At 41.1% G+C, this 17,694-nt stretch overlaps 2 protein-coding genes across 2 annotated transcripts; both read right to left on the minus strand.

The window, feature by feature from the left end:
- Window positions 1-6,496: 6,496 nt before the first annotated feature.
- Window positions 6,497-10,805, minus strand: LOC121556188 (leukocyte cell-derived chemotaxin 1). The gene is made up of 7 exons (XM_041870094.1): window positions 10,719-10,805; window positions 10,396-10,539; window positions 9,358-9,498; window positions 9,132-9,245; window positions 8,438-8,591; window positions 7,716-7,912; window positions 6,497-7,219 (listed from the first exon to the last, which is right to left on the minus strand). The coding sequence occupies exons 1-7, from the start codon at window positions 10,776-10,778 to the stop codon at window positions 6,995-6,997; spliced, it is 1,035 nt and encodes a 344-aa protein (XP_041726028.1). The 5' UTR covers window positions 10,779-10,805; the 3' UTR covers window positions 6,497-6,994.
- A 2,736-nt stretch (window positions 10,806-13,541) lies between these two features.
- On the minus strand, window positions 13,542-17,197 carry LOC121553025 (protocadherin-8-like). Its single transcript, XM_041866095.1, has 3 exons — window positions 14,587-17,197; window positions 14,287-14,485; window positions 13,542-14,046 (listed from the first exon to the last, which is right to left on the minus strand). Exons 1-3 carry the CDS (start codon window positions 16,993-16,995, stop codon window positions 13,727-13,729), a joined length of 2,928 nt encoding a protein of 975 aa, XP_041722029.1. The 5' UTR covers window positions 16,996-17,197; the 3' UTR covers window positions 13,542-13,726.
- Window positions 17,198-17,694: the final 497 nt, after the last annotated feature.

Below are 17,694 nucleotides of genomic sequence, written 5' to 3' on the forward strand. Positions count from 1 at the left end.
TATTGCCAAGATGGCCTATTCAGTGTTGTTCTATGAATGTAATTCCAAGACTGATTTATTTTTATCAGTAATAAAATGCCTTTTACAGTAACAAGAGGCCCTCTTCATCTTATTTTTGATGATGACTAGAATTATGTCTGAGTTTCTATACGTGACCAATAGCCTATGACTTTATTGGTTCTGCACTCTCACTCTAGTCTGACTTTGACTCTAGACGTCACATCTACTGTTGTTAGTGGTGTACTGCTGTTTAGTAACAAAACCTGTGGCATTTTCTGTTGTGAGATGGTCAGCAGTTGAACAACTGCTTTTCGGCATGAGACACTCATACAGAGAGAGTGAGACTGTTATGACTCCGATCCCTCAGGCCTTGACTCACTCCCGACCATTATATCATGTTTCACCTACAACCTATATCATACACACTATAGGTTGATATGCCCCGGCCCGTAATATGACTGTATTGTTTCAGATGTTTACCTGTAAACTTTGGCCTTAAGACACTTAGTGTTGGCACTAAGTTTCTAGAAATGCTACTGTTTCTAGAAATGCTACTGTACCTCAGCAATGTATTGAGAATTAATGAGAATTTTGAAAGAGCTTATAACCAAATTAGTTCTCCTATTTAATATCAAAACTGTGTCAGAGAGGGCATGACAAATTATTAGGACACAAATGTATATTTCCGTCGCTCAGAGAGTCTGAGAGAAAGCCTTCCTCTCACATCGACTTAAACGTTTGTGTTACTCCTTTACTTCCCAATCCTAGAGAAACCTATCAAATCGGAGACACTGGTGGATTCTGCCTTCCCTACTGAATGACTGATGGTGGCCTATTTTTAATGCATTGTTAAATGTGTAATGCATGGAGACACTACATAAAAGACCTGCGAGTGGAAAAGAGGGAAAACGGAGATGACAGAATGGGGTCAGAAAGAGGTGGGGAGGGGGGAGTTGAGCACCTGATGGGTCCTGTCACAGGACAAGGCAAGCGCAGATAGGAACGATTTATTCTATGCAATACCATATCAATCTACTGAACTATTTCAGTAGGAATTATATTGCTCCCTGTAGTGTATGGAAAGTTTCACTTCTAGAGAGAGAAGCTGACTTTCAACCTGTTATGAAAAGAGCGTAATTAGCTGTCAGGGCCAGCTCATTTTAATGCAATATAATAATGTTCTGAATTAGAGTTTCTGTACTGTAACTCTACATCCTGTACCTGGCAGAATGTAAAGTATGTGTGTGTTATTTATAAAGATGGCAATAGTATTAAACAGCATCCATGAATCAAATCATGGATAACAATGTGATTTGTGTAAGATATTGTCACTCGTATGGCCCCATGTAGGTTCTTGGTTTTTCTTTTGATCTTTAATTAATGTAAATGTCAAACACATTCCTATTTACACATTTATGTATGATTGTTATCCCTTTTTCTTTTTCCAGAGTGTCAGAATACAATATTGTTTTCCTCCTTTGTCTGCAACTCTGCCCATTTCCACATATCAACCACTAGGTCGCGCTAAAGATTTAATTGAATAAATCTCAAAGGAGTGACTTCCAAGTGCCAAAATGAAATGGAACAGATACATTCTCATCAATCAGTATGAACTCATAATCATAATCCCCTAAATTATATAATCACTACGCATGTACAAAAAAAAATCACTATCATAATCATGCAATTACAGGCTCATTTGAAAAACATCCTATTCAATCTGTGCATGATATTCTCCCAAAATATGTTCCTAGTAGTGAATAAAGGGCGGAGGGAAAAAGCGTGCTTTCCAACCCACACTGCTTTGATACCTGCTGTGTTACAGACTCATGCACTTCATCTTCTGGAGCTGCTCTAGTGCTTTGACAGCCTGGCACACACAGTGATGCTGTGGCACAGACACTGGGGTCATGGAAAACTCCTTTACAACACACCCAATTTGTGTTGTTTTGATCTAGGAGACGATCTGGAATAGCAACTCATCTGAGCAGAATATCACATTAAACATCTAAAATAACCGGCTATACTTAGACAATGCACAGTGTGAAATGGTTTGTCTTTCTATAAATTTTTTATAATCATCACTTTTTTTTGCAAAGAAATCTTCCTTGTCTTGTTAACTTTGTATTTTCTATCTGATTGCCACTTTTCTCTCATATTGTCAATTATTGTTGGACCTTTTCCTTTCACAGCAAATTAATGCCAAATCACACAGCAACAACTGGTGTGGTGCTATCCTGTTCCCTGCAGTTTTGCCATGACTGGCAGATGACATTGACATAATCATGGTCTTACGTCCCCAGAGACTGTGACGTCAGTGTCGAGAGGAGAGAGAGAGAGAGAGAGAGAGAGAGAGAGAGAGAGAGAGGAGAGAGAGAGAGAGAGAGAGAGAGAGAGAGAGAGAGAGAGAGAGAGAGAGAGAGAGAGAGAGAGAGAGAGAGAGAGAGAGAGAGAGAGAGAGAGAGAGAGAGAGAGAGAGAGAGAGAGAGAGAGAGAGAGAGAGAGAGAGAGAGAGAGAGAGAGAGAGAGAGAGAGAGAGAGAGAGAGAGAGAGAGAGAGAGAGAGAGAGAGAGAGAGAAGTTGTCTGAGACCTTCCCGAAGTAATCTCTGTGCACACAAGGCCCAGATACGGTTTCCCATGGTAGCATTGAGACTCCCCAGACTGTGGATTTAATTAAACAGTGTGAAATTAATTAATCAGTGGGGCGGCAGGTAAAGGGACTTCTCACTGGAACTGCTCACACAACCCAGACAAGCATTTAATGTGTGCTGACAGTTATTAATTTGCTGTATGTTGTATTATAGTGTGTGATTATATATAGAGATCCGATGAAAAGCAGGGGAGATTAAAAAGACTATCAAATAACAGCTCCCCAAAAATCAAAGTATGAACCTGTGTTTGATCTGTTCTATAAATTAATTAAATAAAATAACTTCTGTATAATAATTTGGTGCAAATTAGATGGAAATTAGATTAAAAAATGCATTTAGTTATCTGGGGAATCTGCCTTGAGGGCTTTTTAGTCTTCAGTCTGGCTCAAAATGCTGTCCATATGGCAATTATGTACAGTAGTGTTGCAGGAGTATTGGTCTGATGCCTACTGGCAGAGAGGAGTCTGCCTGTGACAAACTGCTGCTAGGATCTGATGTGAGTGGAGGGAGATAATGAGGCTGTTGTAAGCCTTAAGTATAGAGCCTGCCCCAGGGATGGCATATCTAAGCGCTCAGGCTCTCATTGTTGCACGTGCTGCAGAGGATTAAAAACACATTTACTTTCTTCTTCATAAACTTTGTCAGTACTCCCAGCAACACTTTGGACAACTTATTCTTTCATGTTGTAAGCCTCTTGACATTTGTGCGGAGGAGCTACTAGCTTTACAATTTGCAAATGTGAAGTCTTGATTTGTGCCTTGAGATATCTATAGCTCTGCTAAAGCCCGTCTAGAATAGGAGTACAAAACCAGTGGAAAGGTTTCTGCAAACACATTGGGAAAGCCTGAGAAACAATCCCATTGTATTACATAGATTTTAGTACTGCCTTAATCTCAAAGCATTTACTAACAAAGTAAAAGTACAGTAGGTGGTTTGGAAGCAGCATGTCTTCGTCCTTAGGGGTGGTAAACCTTTCTCAAAGCAAGTCTATACAATACATCACTCTCTGTATTATAAAGATAACCCACCTCCATCATTGTGGCTTTCTCTGTAGTCAGATGCAATATGGAAACGCCCACCAGACTAACCATCTCTTTTGTTGTCCCCCACAAGAACCAATCATACAGTCCTCTATAATGGCTAGTTTACACCTACACTCCACCTACACACAGGTTTGAAATTCAAGTAAAAGAAGGACACTGTAGATCCAACCTAGTGCAATACATGGAGAGGCAAAGTAGACAGTGAACTAGTGTTGTTTCGTTAGATGCGAGCAGATCTAAATAAGCAATTTACAGTTTGAACATACTGGAATAAACAGGGCAAGCCTTCTTGTACAGAACCAGCAGTCATTTAATTAATGGGCATTTGGGGCTTGCATACTAAATAAGTGAGAGGGAAGGCTGCCACTACAGCCTAAGGCAGGAAAACTTCAGAGAGACCTGCTAACAGCAGGGGGAGTCAGACCACTGGGCTAGTGGTCACTCAACCATGGGATTAAAAAGCTTTTAATCCATGTACCAAAATCATTCTCACCATACTAGGGAAAATAAAATAAACGTGTAGGTGGCTGTGTTGATATCGCCATGGCAAAAATCAAGTCATGTTACGCACTCTTTTCTGAAAATGCCACTAACAATGAAAGCATTTCAATGTTCTCTTGCGGAAAAACATAATGAGCAGGTCTAAAAGGTTTTCTGTGTACTGGGTTAGATGCTAAACGGACTGTCACTACCGCTTATTCTATTAATGTCTGGATGTAATGGCAAACATGCAATCAAATGCAGGGAATGTCTGCCAGTGTGGCTCGCACTACTAATGTGTTAGAGGCAACAACAAGCCTTTTCCAACAGACCACCCCATGTATTCACAGCATATTCCAGAAAGTGCAACAGCTTGATTAGTAAGCCCCTATTTATCAAATACAATTGTTACTAGTTACAAGTGTCTACTTTAATTACATTGAGGTATGCAGGTGCCTGTGAAATAAAAAAATAACATTTTGAGCTTGCGGTCTTGCAGTTTCACACAGCTGCAGTCAGAACCCTGCCAGCCTGTCCTTGTTTTGATGGACAATGATGAAAGCGCAGGTGGATGCGAGAAAAGCCTGGCACTCCCCCTCCCTGGGCTGCAGTGGGCTGAGTTGGACTCTGTGTCTATGGTTTCCCATTAGCACGGGAGTGGAGGTTTGCAGTCTGGCTGCTGGGCACAGCGGGTCAGTGCTCACAAAGGCCTGTTTGTTCCCTGGCCTGAAGGGCTCCCTGGGTTAGCATGGCTCCAGAGGGGAGACAAACACACTGGGGCTGCTGCTCCTCCAACACATTTGTCTCTTCCACCCTCTACAGGGGTACATTTCTCTTCTAGGGATGGCGAAAGGAACCACGTTTTTTAGAATGTGGCCCGGGGGTACCATAACTTCTGTTGTTCTGGGAAATTGAATTCTCCCAGTGTAAATGCTTATGTTTTTTTGGCTTTGCTTTGTGGTGATTTTGATTTTTTCTTGGCTTTGTGAGTTTTTCCCTACTCTTTTCTGGCTGTCTGTAGAGTCAGAATGTTTTCCTTAGTGTTGTTTCTTTAACAATGATATATCCACACTGTGCAAAAATGGTGAACTAGCGGCCTTCACTATACTCTATCTTCTTAATTGACCTTCAATTACATAAATTACATATATAGAGTATGTCTGACTTTGTTGAACTGAAGTTCATACCACGCTGAGATCCAATGGGGTCAAAATGATCAATAAATTATTTTATGGTACCTCTTATATTCACACGCACTGTCAGGCTGTGATTTCTAAGAGATTAAATAAATAGCAGCCTAGTCTACTCTTGCTCTTACTGCTGTCAGGTCAGAGATTCAATACAGTGCTGCAATCTGCAGTCCAAGTATAACTCCATTATTGAGGGGACTTTAAATTGGGAGCTATGTGACACACAGCAGGTTGATTTAGTTTAATGACCATGACAGTGACAGCAGCAGTGATGGAAATTGGACTCCCCCTGCAAATGTACATCACTTCAGGGTACTTGGGGCTCTTTTAGTGGTTGCACTCCAGAGCACGAACCATCAGGAGGTCCTGGATATGTCATGCTTGTCACCTTCCTTTAAGTGCATCTGCAGATGTGGGAGGGGGATTAATATTATATAGCCTACGGAGGCACATGGACTGTCTTATCAGCACTGCAGATGTGATAAGCACCTCGACCCCATGAACAACCAGGAAAGATCTCTGCATCAACACAAGCATCTCTTTTGTGTTTCGCCTTCACACTGCTACATGCTTTCAATGGCACTTTACAGACAAAACGGGTGCAATTTTACATTTGTTGTAATTTGACGAGCAGGGATCATCCTATGTGAAGCGTGACCCTTTTCAATTATTTAGGAAGTTGCAATATGGCTTTAGAGATGCTGGTCTGATTTCCTTTGATTTCTAGATGGGGAAAAAATTGACTCATATACTCCAATCTAGGTTTTGGTGGAAAATGGGTTGGCAGGACATTGTGATCATGTTATGTGGCTGCTTAACCTCCCTCCACACCTGTCTCGTTGCTTTTTACTGAAATGTCATTTTTACTGAAATGTCCTAACAGTTGCCCTGACACTCATTTCACATTAGTTCACATCAACGAAGATGTCAACGTGAACAAATTACATTGCCTTCAACCTGATGCTGTATTGTGATGGGAGTTGTGGTAACCATTGCTGTCACATCAGTTTTAACTGCAGGGCCCAGTAAGGCTGAGAAAACAGAACAGACATAGAATGGATAGACCTAGTTACATGAAAACCCCTATGTACTGTAATTAGTTTCAGGAGTAACTTACACCATACAGTCATAGAAACTGTACATTATCTTTATTAAGCATTTATAATGATCACTGTATTAATTTCCATACATTCCATCAAAGACAGTGTAGTGCAAAAAGCATTGGTAGGCTATAATATGTTTACTGAAAATATATGTTGAAAAGGAAAGACAGAAATAAGGTATGTTTATTTCTAAATCAAAAGCTACAAACTGCTGTGATACATTTGTTTTGCCGTTTTTGTTTTTTCAAGTATTGCCTGCAGAGAAGGTGTACGTGCTGTATATGCTAAATGTTGCCTCGAGGGTCCAGGTGGAAATTTGTCTTAGCTGGCATTTTCTTACTAAATCATGCGCTGTGGTCCCTGTTTCATCCTAACAAGCATAGCTCGCCTGCTGCTATCAGGTATTTACAACCAAATAAAAAGTTACAAAATAAATATCTGCATAGAAATTACAATATTGCTTACAGAACATTACCTTTCAGACATTTGGTGTATTTGGCATAATTGGTATATATGGGTGTCCTACTTACACAATACCTAATATGCGCGCCACCCACCAGCGGCAAGGCAGAATCACTCGACAAGCTACCTGACAGCCTCTGTAGTTGTAGGGCCAAGGCCAGTGACCGCCTAAGGGTTCACAAATCCTCTGACAGTGGGTGTAGCTGCGTCGGCACTCTGAGCAGCAGATCCCCTGGTGGTCTAGCATTGGGTCAAAGGTCATGGCGCCCTCCTCTCCCTCCTGATTGCGCTGTGGAGTGGGAGGTAAATTATTCATGTTTCTGTTCAATGTTTTCAAATGAACTTCATATGCAGTTCATCATTTCTTTTCAGTTTTCCAACTGTCCTCTTTTAGGCATAGCCCACGGTTTTAACAAGCTGAATCAACGTGCAGTGGCTAAGGGGGTAATCATTTTCACTTCAGTTTGTGAAATGCAGGGCCATAAACATGGGGTGTAAGTTATCACCTACTGCTAGTGACCTTAGATTGCAGCTGTTCATCTAACACCTACCCACCCATAGCACCTCATTCCAACTAATCTAGTGAGCATTGAGTGTGGGTTTGCTCAGATCACCCACTGTAGAACTCATTGTCAAGGATGTTATGACATGTTTTGCCCTAACACAGACTTGCAAACTCAACATTCAGTGAAGTATCTTACAAAGGAAACCTGGGGGGCTAAAATAAAATCAAAGCTTGAAGAAAACAACTACTCTTTAAAGTGTAGAGAATTCTCAGTACTCACGTGGTAGGGGTTTTCTGGGTTGTAGGCAGAGCCCGTGGCTGATGAGCCCGTGGCCTCCTTCTCCTCCTCTGTGGCTTTCTTGGAGGTGCTATTCTCTGCACGGCTCACTGTGTTCCTCTCCTCAGCAGCTGCCTCAAACTCCTCCATGTCAAACTGACGCTTGGCTCTCTGGGTGTCTCTCTTTCTCCTCTCTCCATCTGTTCCAGCCAGCCACAGGAAGCCACAGGAGGCATGGGTATTGGGTCAACAACCACTAGACACACCACAAATGTCCTCTGAGCAAAATTCTACATATACACGGTCTCTCTCAGTCGTACTGAATAAATTAATGAGTTACAGTGATATCAAGGATACCTTGCATATTTCAAGATCATTCTTTTTTAATGTAAGACAGTAGGGGACTTTTGTGTAAGTCTCCAAATACTGTACATCCTGAGAATGTTCAGGTTGTCTCGCTACTGACTGGTCTGTGCTCATTATTGGGTGGATGACCAGGACAGTTCTACTGTAAATTGGGAATATCAGTTCTACATCTCCTGTCTTGTGGTTTACATTCTATCATATCTCATTCTATAACGACTATCTCTTTTGCAATCTATAATCTCGTTCTATAACAATTACATATCTCATTCTAGAACAGCCAACACCTATTCTACGCTTAACTTTGTGTTTCTCATTCTGTCACCAAGCCATGTGATAAGCAGGAGCCATGAGAGAGGAACCTTTAGGATAAGTGGGGTGGAGCCAGAAGATGGGCAGGTCTCCACAGAGGTCCAGGATCTTGGTGCTGAGGAAGCTGCTGTCCTTCAGGGGCTGGTCAGCAGCCACCCACATCAGAGACTCCTCATCAAACTTCACTGGCATGATCTCATCTTCCTGACAGGGCGAAAGAAACCTCATCAGGCCATTATTAATACAGTATGTCCACAGGCTTATCACCATTATAATACATTTTACATCAATGTCATTCCATTAAAAATGTATGTAAACAAATTAATTCGTTTCTGTAAAGCCGTAATGAATCATTGACATATCCTTGAGTAATATAAATGAAAATGAATATCTAGAACAGAAGGGGGGGTGTCTTTATTTTCACATAAAGTTAGTGTAATACGTTCAGTGATAGCATTATGGTTAGTTATGATTATTATATACACTCTTAGAAAAAAAGGGTTCCAAAAGGGTTCTTTGGCTGTCCCCATTGGAGAACCCTTTTTGGTTCCAGGGAGAACCCTTTTTCAAGATCATTTTGGGTTCCATGTAGAACCGTCTGTGGAAAGGGTCCTACGTGGAACCCAAAAGGTTTCTACCTGCAACCAAAAAGGGTTCTTCAAAGGGTTCTCCTATGGGTACAGCCAGAGAACCCTTTTAGGTTCTAGATAACTCCTTTCTTTCTAAGAGTGTAGCTTACTGTACCAGGTCAAACATCAATGACTCCTTGTTGAGCGTCTCCACCTCTGGAAGGTTGGCCTTGATTTGCGATTTAATGTAACACTTCTCCCCTCCAGAGAACCGGATTCCTGTAATTCCCTGAATCAGGAGTCACAGAGATGGGATATTTACACTCACAACTTTGCTACTTTCCTAAGCACATGCCAACTCTCCGTTGAACTACTTCGGAGAGAAAATAAGTACAACTCACAATGTGAAAGTCATGAATCTCCAACGCCTCGTCATTTCCACTCCCAGTTCGGAACCTTTCCAGATTATTATCGGAATCGATTTCCATGGAACCCTCCTCCACCTTTCCATTGATGCTCATACTGTAGTGTACATTGTACACCTAAGGAGATTTTAAAATGGAAAGTTACAGTGATATTCAAGGTTATGCATAATACATACAGTAAACACTCATAATAATTATTGAAATATTTAACTTGCCAGCTATGAGCTACAAGTGCTCAATATCATTTTATAAAGCCCTATTTGTAGTACCCAAACCTACAATTATAATAGCCAGAGATAGGCCAGCAGGCTTTCTAACAATAACTTAACTTAACTGCAAAATCCTACCATGACACAATGCTTCAAAATACCTCCCCTCCTTGTATTCTCCTGTGCAGCACTTAAAATACTGTGTGATGTGTAGTCCAATCACACAGCTGATTTGAATATAATGTCTCAGAGGAGGGCAGCAGGGCCTTGACATGGATTTATCCTGAGATGTTTGCCCTACAGGTGAGCCCATTATAACACAAATAAATATTGAAGTATCTCTAATGAGACAGTCACCATCACCAAGCCTTAGTTACATGCCCAAAATATTCACATGAAAGCTATGTGATTCTAATGTGAAATTGGATAGGTTGATAAAAAAATAATTCAATTATTTAACAGACTTTTAATAAGATTTCGACCAGCAAATCCAAATGTCGTTTTCAATGCCCATCATCCACTGGTAATATAGTAGATGGTTGTTTTATGATGAATGATTGGCTATCTGCAGAGATTTGTTTACCAAAATAACATATTTTTCATTAAAAAAAATTGACATGGGAAAAGGTGTACTGGTAGCAAACTACACAGCCTACATTTCTCGTTCCCAGGGTTACAGGTAGACCATGGAACATCTCCCACAAGTTCAAGGTAGATTTCCCTGTCTCATCTGCATTTTAACCATTAAGGTACATCATATAATGACCCATATGGAATCAAATGAACGACAAAAATTAACGCTTACATTTTTGTCACTGGCTTTCCAGAGGTAGAAAGCTCCAATGGATCCGCAAAGCATCAGCACTGCCCCGGCAATGAGAGCCGCAGCCCCAAATCTCAAGAGACGACCAACAGCAACCGGGGGCTTCGTAGCCGACGTACTGTATGCCTTTACAAAGGTCAGAATGCAAGTGAGCAACAATGCACACAGCCAACGTCAAAGCAAAGCGCCACGAGGAAGCCATATTTCATTTGCAATTCAAACTTTGCAAACTAAAAACAATATAATAGGCTAGGCCTACTGCTCCCAGGAAAATGCATTTTAATTATTTAATTTAGGCTACTTACAGGTGGTAGGCATTGTTCGAAGTCCTCTGCAATTGGGACTTTCTCCGAAGTCTCTGCCATGATGGCGCGCGTCTGTATGGCCACTGGTGTTGATTCTTTTGGTCGAAATGTCCACAAGTCCAGTTTCAGCACTTCAGTGTGAATGACGTGTCACTGACGGAGGGCACGGAAAATTCAGGTGGTCGCCAAAATGAAATGTAGCAGTTTTTTTTACACTGATTTTAGTCAATTTATACCATGTCACATGTCACATAGTTCCAAGTTGGAGGTTGGTGAATATGTGAAAATGGTGCATGTCTAAAATAGCTAGGCTATAGGCTATTCAACTAGTTTGAGAATAACTTTTCTTTCTTTTTTTTGTTAAGGTTGGAATGTCAATTTTCAGTTAGATTTCTGCACTAATTCATTTCACAATGAGAAACGTGGATTTGGTTACTTTTACAGGTGTTCATGGAATGGATTCACAAGAAGTTCAGCATCACTAGTGAACTTTCCCACAGCTTCTGCCAAGAGGTCTGGACCTTTATGGCACAGGGGGTAATAACTTTGCTTTGTAACAACCAGATAGCTGGTTCAAGCAGCCCTAGCTGGCCCCTCATCATTACATTGTAGTAATATGATTGGGGCTACCCTGACCCTGTCAGAAATTGGTCTTCATTTGGCCTTCTAATCAGACATGGCTTATTGTGATTCAGAAGAATGTGTCAGTCTCCAAAATCGTAGATTGGAAGTTCATGTGATTAGATGACTGGCCAGTCCCTATGGCGAACCTGCTCCCTCAGAGGTGATAACTAGAGCCATCATCTCCTTGTCTGTGTGCTCCTAATCATGACTAAGTGAGAAAGTGGACCTGAGACCTCAAGGGATTTGGATGTGAACAGCCACAGTTGCTTAGAAACAGGTAGAGGCTGGCTCACACAATCTCTTATAGGACAATTGGTAAGCCAATAGCCAATCAGAGAGGTGAAGTGATTTTGACTGTCTCATTAGCAATGCATAATGGTTATGCAAATGTGATGTAGTCATGTACGTTATTTACTTGCTTGAAACACTATTTGGCCTATGTCACTTTTTCAAGTATGATCCTTTGCTGAGCGTATGCATTAGCCCTCAAGGCTAACTTTAGGGAAGCACTGAGCTGGCTAATTGAGGTTATTCTGTGTGCTTTATAAATATTCTCTGATGAGGATAGGCTACACAATGCCTCTGAGACTTATAAGGCAAGGTGCAAACCATGCAGCAGGCATGTCATGTTGGTCATTTAGCTTTTCATCTAGCCATCTCTGTTGAAATCCTTAGTTAAGCAACATAATATAGTTATAAATAATCAGTACATTTTTTACAAATGTTTCTATCAGGCATAATATTGCCTTTTGTACTAGGCTATATGTGCAAATTTCTCACTCAAAAAAAGAAAAGATGTATGGAACCACACTGTAGATTTAAGTTGTGTTTTTTTCACATACAGAACAATCATTTGGTTTTGAATATTTATTTCTGCAACTTAGTGACTACATCTACTACAAACATGGTCATATTTGATACTGATTGTTTTCCACTTGACAAAGGGCCTGTTTAGCCTAAAGGTCCAATGGTCATGCCCCATAAATATTAAAATGTCAAACATGCTCTTCAAAGTTAATAATAAAATTGTAGTTTACATTGAATCATTATGAAAAATATATTCTTAATGTACAAAATCTTGCATATTACACATGATACAATAAACAGTCATACAGTATATAAGGAGACTGAAGACGATCACACAAAAACACTTACTGTAACACTCTAACATTGAAACAATAGGCTATACAGTATATAAAGATGCATAATACTCTTTAGATGGGTCGTTCCACGAAATTAGTGTCTTTTGCATCCCTTTAATATTTTAACCCTCCCGTTGTCCTAGGGTCAAAATGACCCGCCACTGTGTTGAACCAACTTTATTTAATTTTTATATTTTTTGGATCATTTGTGAGAAGGAGGCAGTGATACTTTCTTTAAAGTCTCACTGCCTCCTTCTCACAAATGATCCCAAAAATATAAAAATGAAATAAAGTTGGTTCAACACAGTGGCGGGTCATTTTGACCCTAGGACAACGGGAGGGTTAAGTAGAAATTGCGCTCAAAATGTGAATTTTAAAAGCCTGTTGAATTAAATGAAGTGACCTTTAATGTAGACCACATGGAAAATTAAATAAATCCGATTTGTTTTATATTAAAACAATTCAGCATTTTGACATCATCTGTGACTTCTAGGAAGATTTTAACCCACTTAACCCCAACATTTCTCCAAGTTTTCACCATCATTGCAAAGCCCAAGTTATTTTGTTGCTTTGACAAAGTCATTTCTGAAGATGATTATTTATTTAATGTGATTAGTGATTCATTTTAAGGTAAAAAAAAAAAAAGTCTACCCTATTATGTGAACTGAACTCTCATTTTAATATGGTGAAACTATTTCTTTCCCCCCATTAAAAAAAAAAGTATATTGAACATCTAACAGTCAAATGATAGTGTAAAAGCATGTGAGCTTGTTTTACTCTTTTTGGCAATTTTCTGGTATTTTGTGGTGGAAAACTGAGCGGGTCAAGCATAACATGTCAACCCTGTTACCCATAGATAGACAGGCTAGAATTTTATTTATAATACAATTTTTGTTGTGAAGTTTGCATTCAATTGCCCCTCCTGTTGCACACAACAAGCATCCATTCCCCCTGTCACAAGGGTATTTATAGCTAATTTAAGATGAAATCGTCAACCCTTTTACGGTCAACCCTGTTACTTTATTTGGCACTTAATAGGCACTTACTATAGTCATTTTTTTAAATTCAACCTCTTGAGATGGGAAAATGTGTTTTTTATTAAGTTGAACGTGCTCTTTATGACAGAATGTTAGAATAAGGTGAAATCAAACGTTTTTATGCACCAAGTTTCACTAGTCAAAAGGCACCTAATTGGTGGAACGACCCAGATGAGCTTTGATTATTGTTCATTGTCCAGATCTTTTAGGATTGTCCATACTCTGGGAGGGATATCTCATCAGTCTCTAGTATCCTGGCTGGTGTTGGTGGACAAACCAGAATATAATCGAATTCTTGGTGCTGGACTTTTTCATAGACACTTTGCAGACCATTGATTTTGGGTAGGTGAGCCTGTTGATGGTAGGTGTCTCTTTGCAGAGTGTTTCGTGGCAGTGAGGCTGTCTTGGAGAAGGTTGAGAGGTGTGGTCCGTGGGAAAGGCTGGTATTGGTTCTAGTGGCAGAGGGGGTCCAGCATCGGTCTGAGTGGCCTAGGATCTTACACTCACTGGTGCAGGACCAGAGACCTGTGGAAACAACACAACAGCCAAAACTGTTAGACCTTGATGAACCATGCTGCACATGTTGGGGTATTATAGCCATCATTTTATGATACACCATTATCATTTAATATCTGGCCATAAAGACCTTGAGAACATCACAGAGAATGATGCCTTTCATGTATTTTTTAATAATGTGTCATCATTGTGACATATCATTGTGTCTGAAATCACATTAACATCCTGTGATTGATTAGTAGTCCTTACTGTTTATCAGTGGGGAGTCTTTTTTGTGGCCATCTCCACTGATGTCAGAGTCGCTGTCGTTAAAGTCACTGTCTCCTTTCCCACTGTCCTTTCCACTGAACTGTGGATCTCGCGCTGAGATGGTTGTGAATGAATTACCCTTCCATATGGTTATGGGTCTGAGGGTTTCTTTCCTATAGCCAGGCAGTGTCGAATAACCCTGTGAAGAGGCAAACACAATACACACATATCAGTTGTGATGGAAAAAACAACAACAAAACAATTGACAGCCAGTCCATACAGCGAGTCACAATTACTTACCTCCAATTTACCCTCCGTTATTCTGTTGTCAAAGACACACTCTTTTTCTTGTCTTCCATCATCAGGGGCTGTTTTTATTGTGTTGCTTGAGGCCAATGGTGCTTTCTCAGGAAAAGGGTGCACATCAAACACATTGCTTTTGTGGTTGGTGATCAATGAATCAAAATGTCTGCTCTCCCCCTTCTCCACATGTGGCATGTCTTCTTTTTCACTGTATCCCGCCTCTCTCGTCTCCCGTTTGCGTCGACTGCAGGTGGTAGTGATTAAGATGATGGCTAGCAAGAGGAGGGAGCAGCTCCCTGCTAGGACAATGATAATGGCTATGTCCCATTCAAAGATCTCCACACTGTCGTTTTGGACCATAGCGGGAACACTGGGAGGAGTGCCTTCGATGAGAGTGAGGTGTATAGTGGCTGTGGAGGTCAGAGAAGGTGTCCCATTGTCATTGACAGCCACTAGGACTCTTAGTGTTTCAGACAGATCATAGTTCAGTTTACGACTCACATGTAACTTCCCAGTAACCTTATTGATGGAGAAACCCAAGTGTCCCCCCTCAGTGATTTTGTAGGACATCTGCGCGTCAATGCCTTCTTCAGCATCTGTGGCCTTTATCTGTGTTACAACATAACCTGCAGGTGCATCTTTGGGAAGGAAAACTTCAGCAGATCCCTTATTAAGGACCGGCTCTATGATAGACGGAGCGTTGTCATTCTGATCCACTATTTTTAGATTGATGATGGCACTGCTCTGAAGCTGGGGTGACCCCCCATCGCTTGCCTGGATGTGTAACTCCAGATGTTTCATAACTTCATAGTTGAAGCTTCTTAGTGCATATATTGAACCAGAGATTGCATTTAGAGATACAAACGTGTTGACAGGTGATCCCATTATAACACTGTCTAAAAGTCTGTATGTAATTTTGCCATTAGTCCCCAAGTCTGAATCTCTGGCTTCAACCGTGGTTATATATGCCCCTGGTGGATTATTTTCTACCACAGAAACTTCATATATAGGCTTAGTAAAGTGTGGGGCGTTGTCATTCTCGTCGCTTAGCCTGATGGTGTATTGTGTGATTTTTCGCAATGGAGGTGACCCAAAATCTTCAGCCATCACTGTTAAATTGTACTCACTAATCTTCTCCCTGTCTAGGAATGCTGCGGTGACAATCATGTAGCTGTCCTCATAAGCCTGTTGAAGTTTGAAATGATCATGCCCATATAAAGTGCAGTGGACCTGGCTGTTGACGCCCGAGTCCCTGTCCGAGGTGCTGATCAGCGCCACTAGGCTGTCCTTGTCTGCTGTCTCGCTGATATATGCGATGCCTGTTGAGATGGAGGTCATTGGCGTAATACTGATTTCTGGGGCATTGTCATTAACGTCTTTGACATGAATTATTATTTTACAGACGGCGGGGGTCGGATTGGGTCCTAGATCAGTCGCCTGCACGTCTAATTCATATGTTCTCTTAGTCTCAAAATCCACTGGGTTCTTAAGCCTCACCCGCCCGGATGTACTGTCCACTTCGAAAAGTTCTCGGATTTCAGCAGAAACCTGTTTTCCGAACCAATAGACCACCTCTCCATTTAAACCCTCATCTGGATCAACTGCATTTAAATCCAATAAAACGAATCCAACCTGTGCGTCCTCGGGCAAAGTGACCGAGAAATTATTCTGCTCAAAAACAGGACGGTTGTCATTAAAGTCTGTCACTTTTATTGTTATTTTCGTTGAACCCGACCTATAAGGGTTTCCTCCGTCTGTGGCAATAAGCTCCACTGCATAAGATGACTGAGTCTCCCTGTCTAGCTCTTTCATTAGCACCAACTCCGCATATTTAACCCCATCCGCTCTCAAAAGCACATCAATGGAAAAATGACTGTTGACAGAAATTTGATAGCTTTGGATGTAGTTTGAACCTACATCTGCGTCCTCGGCTGGGTCCAAAGGAATACGGAACCCCACATCGGCATTTTCAGAGATCTCCACTGTAGATTCCTTGTTTGGAAACTCCGGAGAGTTATCGTTGATGTCTTTTACCTCCACCTCGACATGGATCAATTTGTACCTCTCTTTTGAAAAACTGACAACATCAAAAGTGATGAGACACTCAATTGTGTGCCTACAGATTTTCTCTCTGTCAACCCTCTCCCCGACAGAAAGCTCCCCGTCGCTTTCTCTCACCCTGATAAAAGAATCGTTGAATTGTTTCATCATCCTGAAATTAGTATTGGAGCCAAAAGAGGGACTCAAGGACATGTCCTTGGCCAGGTTACCGATCACTGTTCCTGGACTTCCCTCCTCATTGGTCTGGTATTTCAGAGTATTTCCCTCAGACTCCGCCAGTGAAACAAATAACATTTGTAATCCAAAAATCCACCCATGCCAACCTGTTAAAATGCCACACATCATGTTCAAGGACGCGATGGGTTAGTTAGTTAAGAGAGCCAAGCCGTTTCACTTTCACTCAACAGATTTGATCACTTAACCTGGTGAAAATGCCTTCCGTCTACAGCAACAATAGCATCTTCTCTGAACTGTGCTGAAAGTCCGTTGTTCATTGCGCGCGGCAGCCAGTCAAGCAGGCGCGCTTGTTGCCTGCCGCCTTCCACACAGCTCCAAATCTTGCAGTGGCGAGGAGGTTTATACAGCTCCCCATGCTAATGAGAGGAAGTGTGACCAATCCTCTGCTTCAGAATTAAAAATAGCCCTCATGAAAGACCTCTAAGCCTGTTTTCAATGTGCATAGAGCTAAAGCAGCAAAATAAAAAGAGATGCTCTGCTTGGAGTCAAGTTTTATGCATTCGTTTTTATCGTATGATTGCAACTGTCTTTGGTTGTTATTGTGTTTGTTGTTATATGTTTATTACCATAAAATTGCATTGCTAATTATTTGTATTGTTGTTATCATCTATTGTACAATTTCCTCAAACAATGTTCCTCAAATAATGGCCTCCGAAGTGGCGCAGTGGTCTAAGGCATGCAGTGCTAGTTGTGCCACTAGAGATCCTGGTTCGAATCCAGGCTCTTTCGTGTGCGGCGTCGTCCAGGGTAGGGGAGGGAATGGCCGGCAGGGATGTAGCGCAGTTGGTATTAAAAAAATAAAATAAT

Source organism: Coregonus clupeaformis, chromosome 4 (genome assembly GCF_020615455.1).
Source record: "Coregonus clupeaformis isolate EN_2021a chromosome 4, ASM2061545v1, whole genome shotgun sequence".
Taxonomy (NCBI): domain Eukaryota; kingdom Metazoa; phylum Chordata; class Actinopteri; order Salmoniformes; family Salmonidae; genus Coregonus; species Coregonus clupeaformis.

Excerpts from the sequence above, each read along its gene's own strand:
- LOC121553025 (XM_041866095.1), bottom strand. The coding sequence starts at position 16,995 with ATGATGTGTGGCATTTTAACAGGTTGGCATGGGTGGATTTTTGGATTA. Across the intron at positions 14,486-14,586 it reads TAACGGAGGGTAAATTGGAG|GGTTATTCGACACTGCCTGG; the intron begins GTAAGTAATTGT and ends GCCTCTTCACAG. Across the intron at positions 14,047-14,286 it reads AGACTCCCCACTGATAAACA|GTCTCTGGTCCTGCACCAGT; the intron begins GTAAGGACTACT and ends TTGTTTCCACAG.
- LOC121556188 (XM_041870094.1), bottom strand. The coding sequence starts at position 10,778 with ATGGCAGAGACTTCGGAGAAAGTCCCAATTGCAGAGGACTTCGAACAA. Across the intron at positions 9,499-10,395 it reads GGAAAGCCAGTGACAAAAAT|GTGTACAATGTACACTACAG; the intron begins GTAAGCGTTAAT and ends AAATCTCCTTAG. Across the intron at positions 8,592-9,131 it reads AGTCATTGATGTTTGACCTG|GAAGATGAGATCATGCCAGT; the intron begins GTACAGTAAGCT and ends TCGCCCTGTCAG.